Here is a 17,889-nt window from a genome sequence, read left to right on the forward strand (position 1 = left end):
GCTATTTTGTATGTCTCTATATTAAGTTTATTAGTGAAATAACACATTTTATTACATATCTCAAATTATCCATTATCATCCCATCGTTACGAATGAAATGTTTTTACAGTTGTTTGAAATGTACCAACCTGCACTTAGGCAGCATGTTGAAATATGACCTAATTCCTTCACATTCCGAGATTTCTCACAAAGATAGTACCAAGTTGATGAAGTAAGTTTTATTTGATGACTCGCGTGGCGGAGCGGTCACCATACCGGTCTCACGCGCAGAGAGAGGGTTCCAGGTTCGATTGCCCCAGCCAGATTAATATCTAAATTATATATTTAGATCTGAGTGTTTGTGTCCATGGTTCCCACGACACAGGGAATTCTAGTGTAGGAATGTGATTGTAGAAAGCGTTTTTTTATGTTTTTTTTTTATATGAGAAATGGCCCAGTAAAACGATACCTTAAACGTTTGCAAGTTATCAACCCTGCAGGTGATGGCGGCGTCGCGACCGACCGCCACCGTCACGTTCGTCCCGGGGCCTACGAACCGTGGGAGATCTGAAACAAGAATATCTTCATTAAAATACTAGTAAGTACATACCAATCAGGTGGCAACCTCTGATGGCTAACTTCGAACGTGTTACGTAACTTATGAAGTTACTTTTATGTATTTTGTTACATCATACTGTAATGGTAGAGTTGTGAATTCTGTTAAATATCAGCTACATATCAATTACGTATTACACTATACCATGATTTAAAAACATAAAATGTACAATATTTGTATATATATCCATTTTAATCGTAATTAAATAAAATAAAAATCGATTCTCTAATTAACGCAAGAAAAGTCCCATTGAGTACATTGTAATTTGTCACAAAATAAATGAAGAAAATAAATATTCTTGTCCGATATGTATATTTTCGGACATAGGTGTTCAAAACGCTCAATTTGGCATTCTAGTTGAATACCCGATATTTGCAGTTTAAGGGTTTTTCCAAAAGATTTACTTACGTCATATGGAAGGTATCGCAAGTGTCAAGAAACAAGAGAAAAAGGATTCTCTGTGGCATATTTTATCGTTAAGTAAAACGTGGCTATTGTCGGGCATTCCTTCCGGGACAGTGAAGGATGCCAGCGCCGCGTGGCATATGAACATGCCTTAGAAGATATATGAATTGTATATATATATTTACTCGTTTTCCATGTTCTTTATATTGCTGACATATACATCTTATATATAAAATTCTCGTGTCATAATGTTAGTTACCGTACTCCTCCGAAACGGCTTTACCGATTTTCATCAAATTTTATATGCATATTCAATAGGTCTGAGAATCGGCTACTATTTTTCATACCCCTAAGTGAAAGGATTGTTCACCCTTAACCCTATATAACGACACAACGTTTGCCGGGTCAGCTAGTTTACTTCTAAATTATAATGACTTCATCCTTTAATTTATTCTTTTTCAAATCGAATTTCGAGGTTATCGATGTTAAAGTGTACACGTAAATCTTTTAATCCATATACATAATTATATTCATCTGTTCGTAAGAGTATCTACCAATCAGCTCAAAAAATTAAGTATTGTACACAAGTCTCTTCAAAATCGAAACAATTAGCGTTAATCTCCATGCTTGGCTTGGTATTGGTGACTGAATAACATAAATAGGTAAATTAATTCACGGAAGTCCAAGAGTGAGGAAACGTGCAAAAGTTGACTTTTAAGTTAAAAGTCCTTTTGTCCTATTAGAAATATGTTTTTAATAAAACTCAAGGTTAACGTCGACGAAACTTTTCTAAATACCCAAGAAAAAGTAACAATAAACATTAATCTCCTTTTTTCCTCCAGCGTGTAGGAAACAAATGTCATTTCTCCACTTCCGGCAAGCGTGTTACTCGGAGATATTGTCGAACATCCGTCTCGGCGCGTTGGGGACTGCGCCGCGTGGCTTATAAACGATGCCTAGTAGACCACGGAATTTTCAAAATTCCAATAAGAATAGAAAATTATTTAAAATATTGAATGTTTGTGTACTGTCTCTGTTTAATTTTATATTAAAATGGCAACAAAGGTTTAGCCAAAATTATTATTTATTTTCAAACGTACAGGAAATAAATTCCACTAAATATATTGAAACTCGTAATATCAATATCTCAGGGTTGTAGTATTAATATATCAAGGTCTTCACTCGATTATTACTCTCAAGAATTTGAAAACCAATAAAAATATGATTCATTTTAAATTAAAAGCTTATGAAAGATCTGGTGAATACGGTAAAATTTTAAGTGAATTGTAACATAAAAAATGGAATAATTATCTGTTACGACTTTCAGTTGCGGGAATTATTAGTTTCTCAACTTCCGACAAGTGCGTTATCCGGAGGTTTTGTGGCACGTACGAGTGTATCTCCCCTGGGGGTACATGAGAGACTGCTTTGCGCCACGCGGCTTATAAGCGCCGTTTAGGGATGTAAATGCGTTAAGTGATGGGAAAGGCTCGAAGCAACAATCGTAAATAGCATTCTTTATTATTATTTTCTTTTTGGAATTGATACATTAAGACAATAGATAGTCTAATATTTTCAATTAACGTACGAGTATTACTACCTTCTTTTGAGGAAGTAGACTTTTGAGACTTACAGGGCGAAAGGTTTAGACCATAGCATCTAACATGCTTGATGTAAATTGATATTCACATTAGTAACATTGTTTTAAAGAATCTTCAGGTATGTAGAGCTCTTCACGATATATCACCGTTATCATACTAATTAATTATACATTTAAATTAGAGATATCTGAGAATCGAACTCCAGACCCGCAGCAAGCTTTGAGCCACTAGACTATACCAATTTCATTTTAACAAAAGATAAATTAATAATTCGCAATTACTATATCATTCAGAAAAATATTTTCATTATACACTACTTATATCCTCAAACTAAATCAAGTAACCGAAAATAATATATAACATTTTTCTTAGAAATATTTATATACACCGTATTTTTTACTAAGCATTGTTCTCGTCTTATCCTCTTGTTATAATGAACACCAAATTAATTTCCACACTCAACTTTCTTTCAATTGCCTCTCCGTTGCCTACTTACCCTAAATTACTTCGTAAAAGGTTTCACGTAATATAATATCTTACAAAATGTTATCGTGTATTATATAACCGTACTATGTTATTTTAATACACTTTATTAGATGATTGCGTGTTTTAATATACATGGCTTATTTTGCGTCTTGATTAAATGGCTTAAAGGTGTGTGCCCGTTTTAAAAGTGCTGGTTGCAAGTGAAACGCAATAGAAGGTGTAAGGTTCGATTCCCGGTATGAGCAAATTATTGTTTCTCAGTTCGATGTATGTTTGTTTTTAATTAAAAAAATAAAATCTAAGTAGCCAATTAGGTATCCTTGTTTGTATCACTTGAAACAATAAATTATTGATCGATGTTAAAGCGGCAACTCCTTTAAAATTTTGTTATTTTCGACATAACCTAACCAAACTACCAAACTACTATCCCAGTAAACTCACTTAAAATAAGAATCCCTCCATTAAGCATTGACAGTAAGAAAAATATATCACATTTTATTATGCTTTTTTATTCACCACCACACTATCAATATAACTAACCAAATCTTACAGGTTGCGTGAGGCTGTAAAAGTTGTAAAAGTCACAAAAAAATAAAAAGAACAATTAAACCTCACGATTACGATACATAAAAAGTTGAATCATAAGGGATTTTAACAGGAGGTTGGAACACAGAATTTTGAAGTTAACTTCCGGCGCCGTATTAATTATGGAACCCCCATTCCACTTGCCACACTCGCGTCTAGTCGTGTCATAATTTAACGACATCAGGACTGGTTCTATTGCGAGCGAGTAACACTTTGGCGATAAAGTCATAACATGAGTTTACCTATGTAGATAAAAATGAAGTTTAGCTCATTTTCGTTTTACACTCATGCTATCTTCGCTATGCCAGATTGTTTGCATAGAGTAACGTGACCACACGTTCCGTTTTGAACGGGACTATCTCAGCTGTATATTTTATATATCTTGAAAAACAACTTAAAATGTAAACATATTAGTTATAGGAATAATTAAAGTACCGAACAGCTTTTAAACTTTTTTTGGCAGATTCAAACAAAGCTCTGACAAAGTATTTAACACCTGCTATCCAATAATAACAATCAAGACACACAGCTTACTATAGTTTATAAACCACGAAAGCGCGTCATATATCAGCAGCGGTCAATCATCTCACTGCTGAGCGCGGACAGGTTTTACAGATCGATTAAAATCTCCACAAGCCACGCCTTTCATAACTTTTGTGTGCAGTTTTTCAAAATAAAATTACTTCATAATATGTCTTTCAATAATATTTAGTCATTCCTCGTTTATTCTTGTGCTGTGAGACCTGCACGTAAATTGGGGCTGTCACTTTACGTTAAAACGTGTGAGATAACACTTTCAGAGGGGTTTAAGCGCACACCGGAGCGACTAATACGTGGAGTTGATGACTCTTAATAATTTGACGTCAGTCGTGCTGTTCTATCAAACACCAACACGAATTTGAGTTTCGATACATCACTGTTTCGATTGCACAAAAAAACAGACACTAACAATAGTGAATACGTTTCGAACATAATGAAAATCGATATATGTTAATTAAAATGCACGTAGTGCGTTGCATGAATTTCAGGTGCCCGAAGGCACTAGAGTATGCCTATTATCCTTTCAGGGTGCATATGTATGTAATACTATTGAGGCATTGCTTAGTTCACTTTAACCTAAAAAACTTTACCTTCATGTTCAAATGTGCGGCGCCTCTGACCATAGATTAGTAAAGATTACTCACTCCTAACAAGAAAATGTACCCAGTTTTGAGAATTGAAATAATTGCGTAAAAAAGTTTTGCCACGTCTTCGTGTTAAAATGTCCCTAAAATATTTGAAATAATTATTTATTTATTACGTAAATTACGCAGTATTAGTTATTTATTCGTAAAATTTCTCTAAAAATGTTTTTAATTGTCAAGAATTCAAAAACAGAACTTACTAAAATAAGTCGAAATTTAAAAAAATATCTGACGTTTTAGTATGTACTATTAAAGTTACAAAATAACTTGCTTAAATATCTACCTGTTGGTATGCTACGTCTTGTCTGTCAGTCAGTGTAGACTGTAGAAGCTTTATTAAATAAGCTATTACCCGTAACATAAAAAATCGACTCCTTAAAAATAAGAAGTGATATAGTCTGTATAATTCCCACAATTTAGATGAATGTCACCGCAGAATCCTCACAACTATATTAAATCGGTACAAAGGTTAGAGTACGTGTACCAAAGAAATAGTACATACAAGTGCTCGAAAGACATTACCCTCTTTAGTCAGGTAAAATAGTAAAAATATATGAATTCACTAATGGATTTCATTATGAATATTAAAATTTAAATAAGTTGCTTTTAACCACAATTACATATGTCTATTGACTATATTGTACGCAAAATTTGGTTTTCCGTACACATTTCCAGCTAAAATTTGTTTAATTAAACATATTTGAGGTTAAACATAAACCACATCAACATCAACCACATTTTCCACTCAGGTTTTAAAAATATATCAATATCATAACAAAATTAATCAGTTGTATTAAAGTTGATCTGACGAAAAACGTCTCAAACTTTTGCACTTAAATATTAAATTTACTCAATTACGAAAATGAATTGCACTAAGATCCTTACAGAAATCAGATTAAAAATGGATTATTTTCTTTAATCTATTTTATAGGTTTCTTTAACTATTAATAGTAGATAGTTAGGTTCGATTAGATGAGAAAATCCAGTGAAATTGGAGTAGCAAGCGAATATATGATTCATATGAAAGAAAGTGGTCACTACCGCCCGTAGACATCAGGTTGAAATGTGGTAAATGTCTCTGGAAACCCAAACGCCACATCCCATTCTACCCACAATAAGGGAGAAATACTTATCCAACGATTAGTCCTCAGGAGTGGTAACGCATCTATGACCTCAGGTAGGTCTCTGATCTTATCTAGGGTTCGTTACAGATGTCTTTGGGCGGCAGTAGCTACTTGACTTCGGATGAACAAATAGGATTAATGTTTTACATGAGGACGAAGTTGAAAAACTTCGTGTAATTACTTTACGACTCTTTTTAAACCGTAACATAGCAGCCCTTGAATAAAGTTACTATGTAACTTAGATAACTTATTTAAGACTTAGACTATATTTCAATTTACATTTAAGTATAAATAAAATTTTTAAAAGTATTTAGCACTTTATATATTCGTATACCCGTTAGTATTATAAAACGTGTCAACCCCTCTTGCTAGAGCTTCCTCGTTCTCAGAAATCAACCCCTGAGGGGAGCCGGCAATATATCCCGGCTATGAAATGACAGTTGCTCCCGGGGCGAGAACAAGTTCACGTCAGACATTATACCAGCGCGTTAAAAACTGACAACTGTAATTCCCCGACTTTTTATCTTTCTTTGTTATTTATGCCTCTATTCGTTTTATGATTTACTTTTTAGTATAACTTTACAGGATAAAGCGAAATAAAATATAGTGTTGAAGAAAAATAATTATTGTGTCCACTTGATGGTACTCAGCCACTCCATAGACATCTGTCATTAACTCTATAGAGCTCAATTTCTACTTGACTTCTACTTGAAAGAAATTAGGGAAGCTTTGCTACTCCTGAGGATTGAGATAGTCGGTCTATTTAATTTTAAGTCAGTCGGAATCCATAACCCTCCACCCCGAAACATAAGAAATTATATACGGTAAAACAAGGAGTGGTGGTAATTGTACCTCCACGGTCGATGTACATCGTAGCAAGGGTGTACCAATGAGTATATAAATATCTATGTTAATTATACAATTCGATTAATTGACACACTATTTTACAATTAAATCAATATTTAATTCTGAAAAGCATTCGCTATTTACCTTAATATTAAATCTATTCATATCAGTTCAATTAACAATAATAATTAATTGGATCTTATAATTTATTATTAAATAACTCTAATAAAGTAATTAAACAGCTAATTGTTTACCTATCTCACCCGCAACCAATATTTAATTATTCCGGTCTCGCGGGTGCAATAAGTTTCGTTTAAACGGGATAAACGATTACTTTTAAACGTCGAGAAATAAACGATCGTTCGCGCTAACAAACGAACTCTCGGTGAATAATCGTTGGATTTCGAGAGATCCGAGAGAAGCACGTTTTATCGTTTCGTTTGATAGAAGTATCGTGTTATCTGATAGTTTCATTTAACGTTGTTGATTTCGAGCCGATGAGTCTCGATTGGAAACTGACACCTCGTTATCGGAGATAGTTCGATTGCGATTAACTTTTAAATCGAGATGCAGGTTCATTTATTGATGCAATTTATCTTCATGTACCGATACGAAGAAAATAAGAAACTGAGCTTGCAAGATGTATAAATAACTTCAACTGACTTTATATAACGTCCCGTGGAGAGTAATAGTAGCGATTCTACAGTGCTTTGTAGTTTAGCTTCTCAATCTGCGGGTTCGAGGTTCAAATCTTAGGATTTTTCGAAGATATGTGGTTATTAAACTTTATAGTATAATATAACAAAGTTTGATAAATAATTATACTTTTTACAGGCTTTACTTGTTCTTTTAAATCTTAAAATAGTCATAGCCCTCGAGTTATATTATTATGTATATTGCGCAAAGGATTCAATTGTAACTCAATGTATCTCTCGCAATACGTATAAGACCACTGAAACGCAGAAATGAAGCCACCGAGCACTTTGTTCCGCCCTCTAACCTCTAACGAGCTACCGTTAGGTCAACTAGAGAGCTACCGAGAGCCAGAGAGCCACCGAGAGTAACCGAGAACCACATAGAACCGAGAACGTAAGATGTCTCACCGCCACTCGACGAGTCGAGAGACTTTTCGCATTTCACTCGGCAGATGCACAAGCCACTCCAACGCTTATACCAAAATACAAGCTAAAATTCACCTTATCTACCGAGTTATACAACTCAATGTTTCGTCGTTGAAGAACAGCTTTGTATGATAATTACTGAGGTTTGTTAGTTTTCCGTCAAAGAAAATGGGATAAAATAATTGCTTATTACTCTCACGGGTGAAGGCTGCACTCGAGGGGGATGAAAATAAAGCTCTTCATAACTCTAGACTCGAGTTTTGGGAATAAAAAATGTATGTGGAATAGTAACCATTCATATTTTTATGATTTTGTGTGATGATTTGATATAATGCTAGTTATAAACGAAGCAGCTGTTTTTTTTTAATATTACAAATCGCCTATTTTCACTTGTCACTAATAAATAAAGGATGATGAACAGCTGTAATTGATATTCATTGATTGATTGAATTGACTGCCATGAGTACTCAGTCGGAAGAACTCACTGTTATTACTTAACAAGGCGCAATGGGCATCACACAATTCTGACACAATCCTTCGAATTGGAATCCCTGTCACAGCGAAAAATATGGATGGAACTTGTGGATTCGGTTTCTTATGTCCAAGAAAACCATGAAATAATAACCATATTTATAACCATATAAAATAGTAAATAGAGTAGTAATGTATCAATTTGTAACACTTCAAATAACACCACCACCACACTCACTAAAAATCTGTCGAAAATATATTACATCAAGGGACATAACTGATATAAAAAGGCGGAGAAATATTAACCCATCCGATATCTTACCCTTTTACCCTTCCTTGCCCTTTCCTTAGGGTACGAGCCCTTGACAGGTGCCCATCTATAATTACGCAGGGTTGCCAAACATCAGTTTTTCGAATGAGCCCATACATCAACCGAGGCAAAATATATTTCCCGTGATATTTTACAGGCTGGGCGGATTTCAGCGCTTATAATAATACTAGTTTTTGCTCCCAATTTTGTGAGCGCCAGTTATAATTACGTAAAATATTACTTCTATAATTTTAACCTATATTTGGTTTAATTACTGATAAGGGGATGCAATAATCTTTTTATACGAGTTCGATATCATTATACATGAAATTGAATAGTAAAACCGTTCGTGATTCAACCAGGGCTGCAATAACGTCATGCCTATTTGTGCTTTATATCAGCAGTGTAGCGTTGCTGTGCTTCACTTTTAAGAGGTAGGAGACGCTCTTCGAATACCCAGATAACACTGGTAAGGGAGAGGTAGTTGCACTATGCATTCTGACTTGAGGCAACACTCAATTTTGAGTTCATTAAAAATATCTATGGGGCAGGCACTTTTTTATTACACTTTATTGACCAATAAAATAGTGGTACAGTAGGCGGACTTAATGTTAAGTAAGTAAGACTTAATGTTTTCCAGTCAACCTTAAGGATGTGCAGAAAATAAAGGACTTTTGTGGATTTCATGCTCATTTGCTAATTAGATTTCTAAAAAAATATTGTAAAGCAATTGTTGAAAGCCTACTTTATGCTTCACCATGCAGTTCCATTAAATCTAAAAAAAATAAACTGACCACGCGGCTTCTTTTACAAAATGCCGTTCAAAAAAGGCTTACAATTTTCTAAACCGCCCGAAAACGTTACTTGAATTGCTCAAATAAGTTACTCCAAACAAGGTGTAGTGAAAAATCGTATTTCGATAGAGCCACTTTGCAAAAACCGAAACGATGGTTTTCGGACCTCTGGGGACCGGGAAGGGATGTGCTCCATTTGGTAGAATTAAATCTTCGAGACGTTGTAACGTTGCTATTGTTTTAAATAAACCGTCTATCTATCTATTTCGTCAAGTTTATTGCAGTACAGTTTAACACCGTACTCTAGCTCTACCATAAATTTCTTTTTAAATCTATAATTATTTACCGGCAAACATTTTTTCTGGAATATGTTTTATCGTTTACTTTTTTATTAGGAGATACATTTTTTTCTATAGGAATCTGTTGCGTAAATTTTCATGTTTTTATATTTACCAATTAAATTTATCTGTTAGTGAATTTAATGCGCTTAAATATTAATCTTCAATCTCGTCTACATTTTAATATTTTTTTTTATAATATGGAAGAAACAAACAAGCTTGCAGTCTACTCGATGACAAGTGGCTATTGCTTCCCATGGACATCTATTATTCCATCAATAACTTTAGATTCAAATATGAGATCGGTCACACCTGCATTGGAACCTCAAGTGACTAAGTTAGAAAGCCTCGGAAGTATGATTCCCGTACCCTTTCAGCTAGAACACAGTAGCGCTCAACACTTCTATTATTAAGTCGAAGTAATGTATATTATCGGTGTCTGTTAGCGATTGAGAGTGAAATGAAGGGAAACACAGTACTTTTGCAAAATAGAATAGGTCGCAGAAGGCACAAATTAGCAATTAGAAGTCGCGCGCGAGATGACACCGAACAACTGATATTTTTAAAGAAACGGTACCGAGTCTGTCGTGTTTTTTACACAGTACCCTCTGCATCCGATCATTTATTTAATTTTAATGTTTGACAATAGATGGCGCCATCAGGCATGTCTTAACAATTTATATTTTAATTATATGTAAACGTTACACACAGTATGTACGCGTTGTACGTCATTAACAGTGTCGTTTTGAAAGCTTTAATACACCAGAATATTGACGTTTTCACAACCATTTACAATGTCAAATCTCTAGCAATAAAAGTCTCCCGTTTAACAATTCTGTCACCGGTGTGGCGATGGCAAATGGCGTAGAACCGTTTTTACGCCAAAAACGAGGCAATACGATTATCTGGGGACTGCACTCGTATCGAACGACATATTTGAATTGTACAGGGATCGTTCAAGAGTTTTTCTGTACTAAAACGGGAATTTGATATGTGTGACTTTTCTTGTCTACCCATTTCTGTTCAACTGTTGGGCACAGGTGTCATCTAAAAGTGAAATGGATTTTGGTCATAGTTCGCCGCTGGCTAAGTTTATAAATTTGATAGACTGCATGCAAGAAGGACCTTGGAGCACGTTTTTAGGGTTCCGTACTCAAATGGTAAAAACGGAACCCCATTACTAAGACTTCGCTGCCTGTCCGTCTGTCACAGGGCTATATCTCCAGAACTGTAATAGATAGACGCATGTTTTTTTTACAGAGGATGCACAACTACAGAGGATGGATTTTACGGTGGACGCTATAACAACAAATAAAGTTGAAAGTAAAATAAAGTTGAATATTAAAAGGGGTCTCCATAAAACAAATCGAATTTTTTTGGCATTTCGGTTGAAATTTTTACAATCCGTCTACTACTATATCTGGTATTATATTAAATACAAATAAGAACCATAAAACATATTTCAATACAGTTATTTTAATTTTATTACATGTTGTTTACGTATCATTCGTCATCGCCCCAACACCATCTATTATTGTGTCATATAACTAAGTATTCTTGAGAAGAATAAAATGAATAAAAATAAGTAAAAAAATGTACATTTGGTGGTACGGAAGCCTCCACGTGTGAGTTCGACTCGTACTTGGCGAATTATTTAAATAACTCCTAGGTGTGTAAGTTTTCCTCTCGATGTTTTCCTTTGCCAAATACCATATAATTTCTAATATACACATTACACATAACTTAGAACATTCAGACGTGTGTCCCCGGGGATTTGAACCCCTCGATTAAAAGGCCGCGTTTGAACCAATAGGCTTTCTTTCCTATTTTTAAATTAATAGTCTGGCCTTACATGGATCGAATCCAAACTAATTTATGTGTATGTACAATAAGTGTAGTTTGAGATTTGGAAACATATTTCTCGAAAGATTGTTCAGGTCACCTAGGCTTATGCAAATAATTTTAGAGTAGGTATATGAGTCAAAACATGCAATCGTCGTTATTGTCGTACATTATTTAAGTGAGAAAAATCCGTTAAATATTTTCCGTTCACGTATGAATAGAAATAATATTGTGCATTAAAAACTTCTACTGAGACGAGAACCCTTTTTTCCTAGTAATGTGAGTAACACATTACACAGCTTACATTCACAAGCTAAATGTAAGGATTTTTTTTAAATGAAGGTTTCCAAGAATTTATATCGTTAAGACATACCTACTTATACACTAAATACGTTTGATTAAAGGAAAATTCAGTTTAGAGAGCTTTTTACGTCGAGCGTGTTTATAAACCTCTTTTAAGATCACAATATTTCCCGAGAAATTTCACAGAATTATTCAGTAGCTTTCTTAAGGATCCTTGTGTGTACTTACGTTTACGTTTCTGAAATAATGTTATTGTTTTCATTTTTTTTTTCTAAAGAATTCTTTATTCTCGATAAATCCGCAGTTGGTTATATTTTTTTACATTCGCCAATGAAAATGGGACTATGGAGTGAACCCTTTACATTTTTAGATAAGACACGTATTTTTAGTAGGATGGTAATGGGGTGATGATTGCGCCTCAAACATATTTGAAATAAGATTCCAATTCTGATAAAAAATAGAGGTTACAGTGAGAGGGTACTTAAAATGCGTTGGCATTTTTATAAAAAGCTATTTAAATGCAAATAAGAATAGACTGTTTATGCTAGTAAAGTAGCTACATCCCATGAAATAAAATTCCTAAAAACCAAGATTATGCGTAATGCATTTATACATTGTATATTAAAGATTAGTAAAGATTACTCACTCCTAACAAGAAAATGTAACCAGTTTTGATAATTAAAATGGTCACTGTCATCTATTTTCGTGTCCGAAAAATATTAAAAATTGAAGTTTTTAGATGATTTACGAATGAAACGATATTTCTCCGCACTTTTTCTTCTATTTCGTTTTTTTTGCACCACTAAACTGCGCATGTCGACATTGCTCCGCGTAAATTACACCATGACAGCCATTCAATGGCTGACAGAATTGTCAGCCGTTTAAGCAATTTATAGCTTCCTTCAATTACAAGGCGGTGAGATATCTGTACTTATCTATGATTAAAGTAGATCGTAAATCTCTCATCGAAATTACATATGCTACCAATTATTTTTCAAATTATTTTGAAATTAAATCGGCTCCAAAATCTGGATATAATATCAAACTTATTACTCAGAAGATATTAATGTGATTTTACATTTACAGCTGAATTATATATTTATTAATTAACCAGTAATTAGCAATGGTACAACGTACTTAAATATGAAAAGTCATATCGTCTACAAACTAATAGATATTTTTCATTAACTACAAGAGTAAACTAACATTGAATCTAAATGGAAAACTTCCGTAATAAATAAAGTTTAAAGTATCCCGGATTCTATTGGATTAAGTTCCCACATCCATGCATTTATCACCGGGTTAAGCATGTCTCTTTTCTGGGGAGTTTGGGAAAACTAGTGTGCTTGGGAAAAACTGGGGAGCCTCGGAAAAACTAGACAGCCTGCAACATTTGTCTTTCAGACGCGCGGCTTACTATGCATAGCCTTAATTTATCATCTAAGTCACGGCGGTTCACTTAAGTTTGTTTATAAAGGTTACTTTTCTATGTCTTATTTTTTTCACTATATACATTTATGGAGTAACATACATCGTTGCAAGGCAAAAACAGATGAGAATTTAGAAACAGTGTTTAGTCTATTAATACTGTTTTAACGTGCTGTCTACATTTACTTATCCTATCCTTAGCGAGAGGCTTCTATCAATATTAGATAATATGACTTCTATTTATGTTAACTTACTTTGATTAATTTTAGTTGTATCTTGAAAAATCTTGATATTTACTTGTATAAACGATTTGTTTACAATGACAATGAATCAGTGCGTACACGAGTGCATATGTGAAATATATAGAACTAAAATAATATCATAGATCAGTCTATTCATCGATATTCACACAAAATAAACTGTTTAAAACAAACAAAAACGCCAAAGATTTTTGGGTCAGCCAATTATTTTGTTACATTTATCCCGCGACCGTACATAAATCATCCCGACCGCCGCGGAAGTCAATCAATTCCCGCGGTGAGAGCATCCATCATTCTGCTCGGCCACTTGTCCTGGTCGAGTGTTAGGGCGGACGTGGACAATTATGTATTTATTTTGACGGTTTTTGTACTAAATTGTTGCAGCTAACGAGCGGGCAACTCACCTGGTGGTAAGTGTTCACTGCCACTTACTGCAGTCAACCTTAATAGTGTTGTGTGTGTTGAGTCTATGTGACATCGGTCGCAACGTACGTTACGTTACGTTTGAAAGTAATAGAACTCTTTATGGTACGACATATAACGGCAGTGTTCAGTTCTACTATGCACCGGTTTGTAAGTTGTAGTTGGGCTGTAGCATACTTATTCGAAGCGTTCCAACTTAATCTTAAGAGAAGCAACGCATTTGTGACACACTTCTGGTAAGACTCTTATATGGGGTTGATTACACATATCCATGACCGGCAGTATCCACTTACAGTCATGTGGACTGCATGGTCGTTTGCCATTTCCACAGCCACTTACTTAAACCTGCCGTCAACCTTATTAGTGTTGGAATTTTCTCTGAGATCGGTCGCATTTCGTTACGTTTAAGGATTGAGTTGAAGAGCCCCGTGTAAGGGTTTTGCAACAATTGAAGAACATTGATTTATGTAGTGGCAATCAATTTGTTTACTAATCATATTCAGGATGCTGTAGGTCGCATCTGCATTTTGAAACCATTTCTGTACTAGATTCGAAGAGCATTGTTTTTTGGGTAAAGTTAGTCTCAAGGCAACCTCTGCATAATAGAGGAAGTGTCTATCGCTGGATTGTTCTGGTTTAATGTGTGTGGCAAGAGAATTACACTTATACGACAAAATTTTAAGTGTTCCTCGGGAGTAATAACGAATTTGTGGTAAATTTCAGGCTGGATTAAGCACTATATATTTAATCATATGAATAGGAATGATTACTTGCAATCACATAGTCTACATGCTCAATTGCTACCACAATTTCGTAAATAAAGAAACAATTTATAGTAGGTAAGAAAAATTGTGTTACCTATAATATTATCAGTAATATTTCCCTATTTATTAAGGTATAAATTGGAACTTAGTTAGCTATAACGACAAGATAAGTATTAGAACCACTTACTGAACAATAATTGAGATCTGTCTGAAGTCTAAACTCTATTAAGGTAAGGTAATTAAAGTAAATTAAAGTGAGCTATCCATTATGTAAAGTTAATTAAGTCTACTCTAAACTCTATTATGGTAATTATATTAAATTCAGGAGAAGTATATTTTGTCGAATAAATAAACTCTTGAATTTATTAGGAAATAAATAAGTTATTCCTCGTTATACTAAATTTAAAAGTAAAAGATTCGTTCAGGTTATAGAGAAGTAGTCAATTTCTGGATTAATAACGGTTCTAAAATTTTTATAACCCACTATTGGGCACAGATCTCTGGCGTCGTAGCACAGAAATAACTGACAAAAACTGAACATTAAATTACCTGTTGTAGCAGTATATCAGTAGATGAAATCTATGCTTACCAGATAGATACCTTAACGCAGTATAATACTAATTTGCACTGATTGACGTCCGTTGTTGAAATCAATCTATCTTTTACCCGACAAAGATCGAAACATGGCATAGTTTACTATGATTAAATTGTTAAAATCTTCGTTAGGTAAAACGTTGGATAGAATAAGGGTCGGAAGAAGTATACTACACTTATTGTTCAATTACATATATATGAGGGGAGATGTAAATGAAGTAGATTTGTTTTAGGTTTATACGACCAGATTGTAGGCCATATTGTTTTTTTTTATTTTTATAAACAAATGTAGACTTGTATAGAATATAAATGTGACAAAAATGGATGTAAAATAACTTAAAATTTGTTCGAGAAAGCTTTAAAGGTTAATTAGGCGATAATATTATGTTTATGAAATTAATGTGATTTGATTTTGTTTTAGTTTATATAAAATAATTCTCTTTTACAGAGCAAAACATTATAGTTTTATTGCACGAACATCAACAGTGTCTACAGTACACATATACAACAACAACAATATTATGATGTCAGCATGTAAGCCAATCAATTTGTCACACCATTAGTCATGGTTGCGGCCACTCGTCAGCTGTTGAATTGGACATGCTTCACCGATACAACTCCTGCTGCATCGTGCATTGCGTAACAATGTGTCATAACTACTTTATTAATATGCTCGAATGGTATGTGCTACTGTTGTACAATATACTCATCAGGGTTTATTTGAAATAGATTACCGATGAAGAATAATCTCTATGATTATTCTGATAACCAATTTCAAATAGAAATTAAGGTTGTACATATAAGTTCGACTCCGAATGTATCTCTGCCACACCTATTTCTGCCTTATGTGTGTTGTGTTTTAAGGTTTTTGTGTTAACGCTGCTGTTTCTGGTTTGGAAAGTGTGGTAACAGAAATATACTAATCTGAGGCGTTTGAACTTAGTCCTCAGGGATAGAAAAAATTCTGTCACCCACCTCATGTACGGTACTAATTTTATCTGGAGTTGATTGGAGATATTATGGCGTGGGGGGATCAGTAGCCACTTACCATCAGATGGAGTGTATAGACCTTTGCTGCGTCAGTATTTAAAAAATGGATTTAAGAGTCAAAAGTAATTTTGAGACTAAATCTGTTACTTTTATTTGACTACGGATCTCGTCGTTACGAATTCTGTACACGATATACCAAACATAGCTTTCTGCATAGTACGCTGTGGATCTTTAAATTTCAGAATAAAACCTATCTAAAACTCAGCTAACGTTTCGGATCCTTATACTTTACTTTTAGGTAAAGTCAAATAAAAACATCAAAAGTAAATAGCCAATTAGGCTAGTATGTAATATATGTTTTGTGGTATATATTAAATTCTTCTTCTTCTTAAGCGTTACACTCTTGTCAGAGTGGCCGTGGTCATTATTTGGTCTTCGTGGCACGCTTAACAAGACGCCGCCACTCGTTTCTTGTCGCCGCCTTCCTGGTGCACTCATGTAGTGGGGCGTTCACCATGGTCTTGATCTGGTCAGTCCATCGCATAGGTGATCTGCCTCGAGGTCTTGTAACCCTCGATTTTGCCTTGCACTACAAGTCTTTCAATGGACACACTACCCCGTCGTGAAACGTGACCAAAGAAAGTAAGAATGCGAGCTTGTACGGTACTGGATAAGCGCTCGTCGATACTCAGTTCCTCGAGAATAGACTTGTTGGTGCGGAAGGAGTTCCGGGATATTCCCAGCATGCTCCGCTAACACCACATTTCAAAAGCGTCTATTTGACGCTTATCAGTTTCTCGCAAGGTCCACGTTTCTGCTGCGTAGAGGAATATGGGGAATATTAGCGCTTGGACTAAACGAGACTTTGTAGCTTTAGTTATGTTGCGATTCCTCCATATTCTCTTCATCTTGTCCATTGCAGACCGACTAATCTATTAAATAGATTAGACTAATATATTAAATAGATCTTGTGAAATGGTATGCGGTTGAATTTATATTCACTAATGAGACTATGAATATGTGTATAAGTTACGTCTCATCCTGCGGTTTTGGAGTTCAAATGCTAGGCACGTAAAGAATTACATTGAAGGAAAACATCGTGAGTAACATGTCTCATAGATATCAATCAAGTTGTCAAAGGAATGTGATGTTTGCCAATAATTATTTGCCAATGTGGTAGACAATTTTTAAGATCGATTAAGAATCGATTCAACCCATTATTGATTTTTTTTTTCATACAGGTGAACTGACATCTGATATTCCGATATAATTTAAAACATTATCTATTGGCTCACTAATTGATTATTTTATCTATGTAAGAAATATTAATATATAATATAAAATAAAAATATAAAACAATACCTTGGAAGAAGTGAGATAATGGATGTTAAAATAAAAAGTATGTCAAGTGCTACGACACGTTGC

General features: G+C 34.4%; 1 protein-coding gene across 1 annotated transcript in view; it reads right to left on the reverse strand.

Annotated features, from left to right (window-relative positions):
• LOC140750148 (neurotrimin) overlaps positions 1-17,889 on the reverse strand; it is a 101,312-nt gene that overhangs the window by 31,911 nt on the left and 51,512 nt on the right. Inside the window, exon 2 of the mRNA XM_073083537.1 lies at positions 449-546. Coding sequence (XP_072939638.1) covers positions 449-546 — 98 coding nt within the window. The remainder of the gene's footprint in view (positions 1-448; positions 547-17,889) is intronic.

This window comes from Epargyreus clarus, unplaced genomic scaffold, assembly GCF_041222505.1.
Source record: "Epargyreus clarus isolate Ecla_fem2 unplaced genomic scaffold, WU_Ecla_fem_2.2 ptg000019l, whole genome shotgun sequence".
NCBI classification, from domain to species: domain Eukaryota; kingdom Metazoa; phylum Arthropoda; class Insecta; order Lepidoptera; family Hesperiidae; genus Epargyreus; species Epargyreus clarus.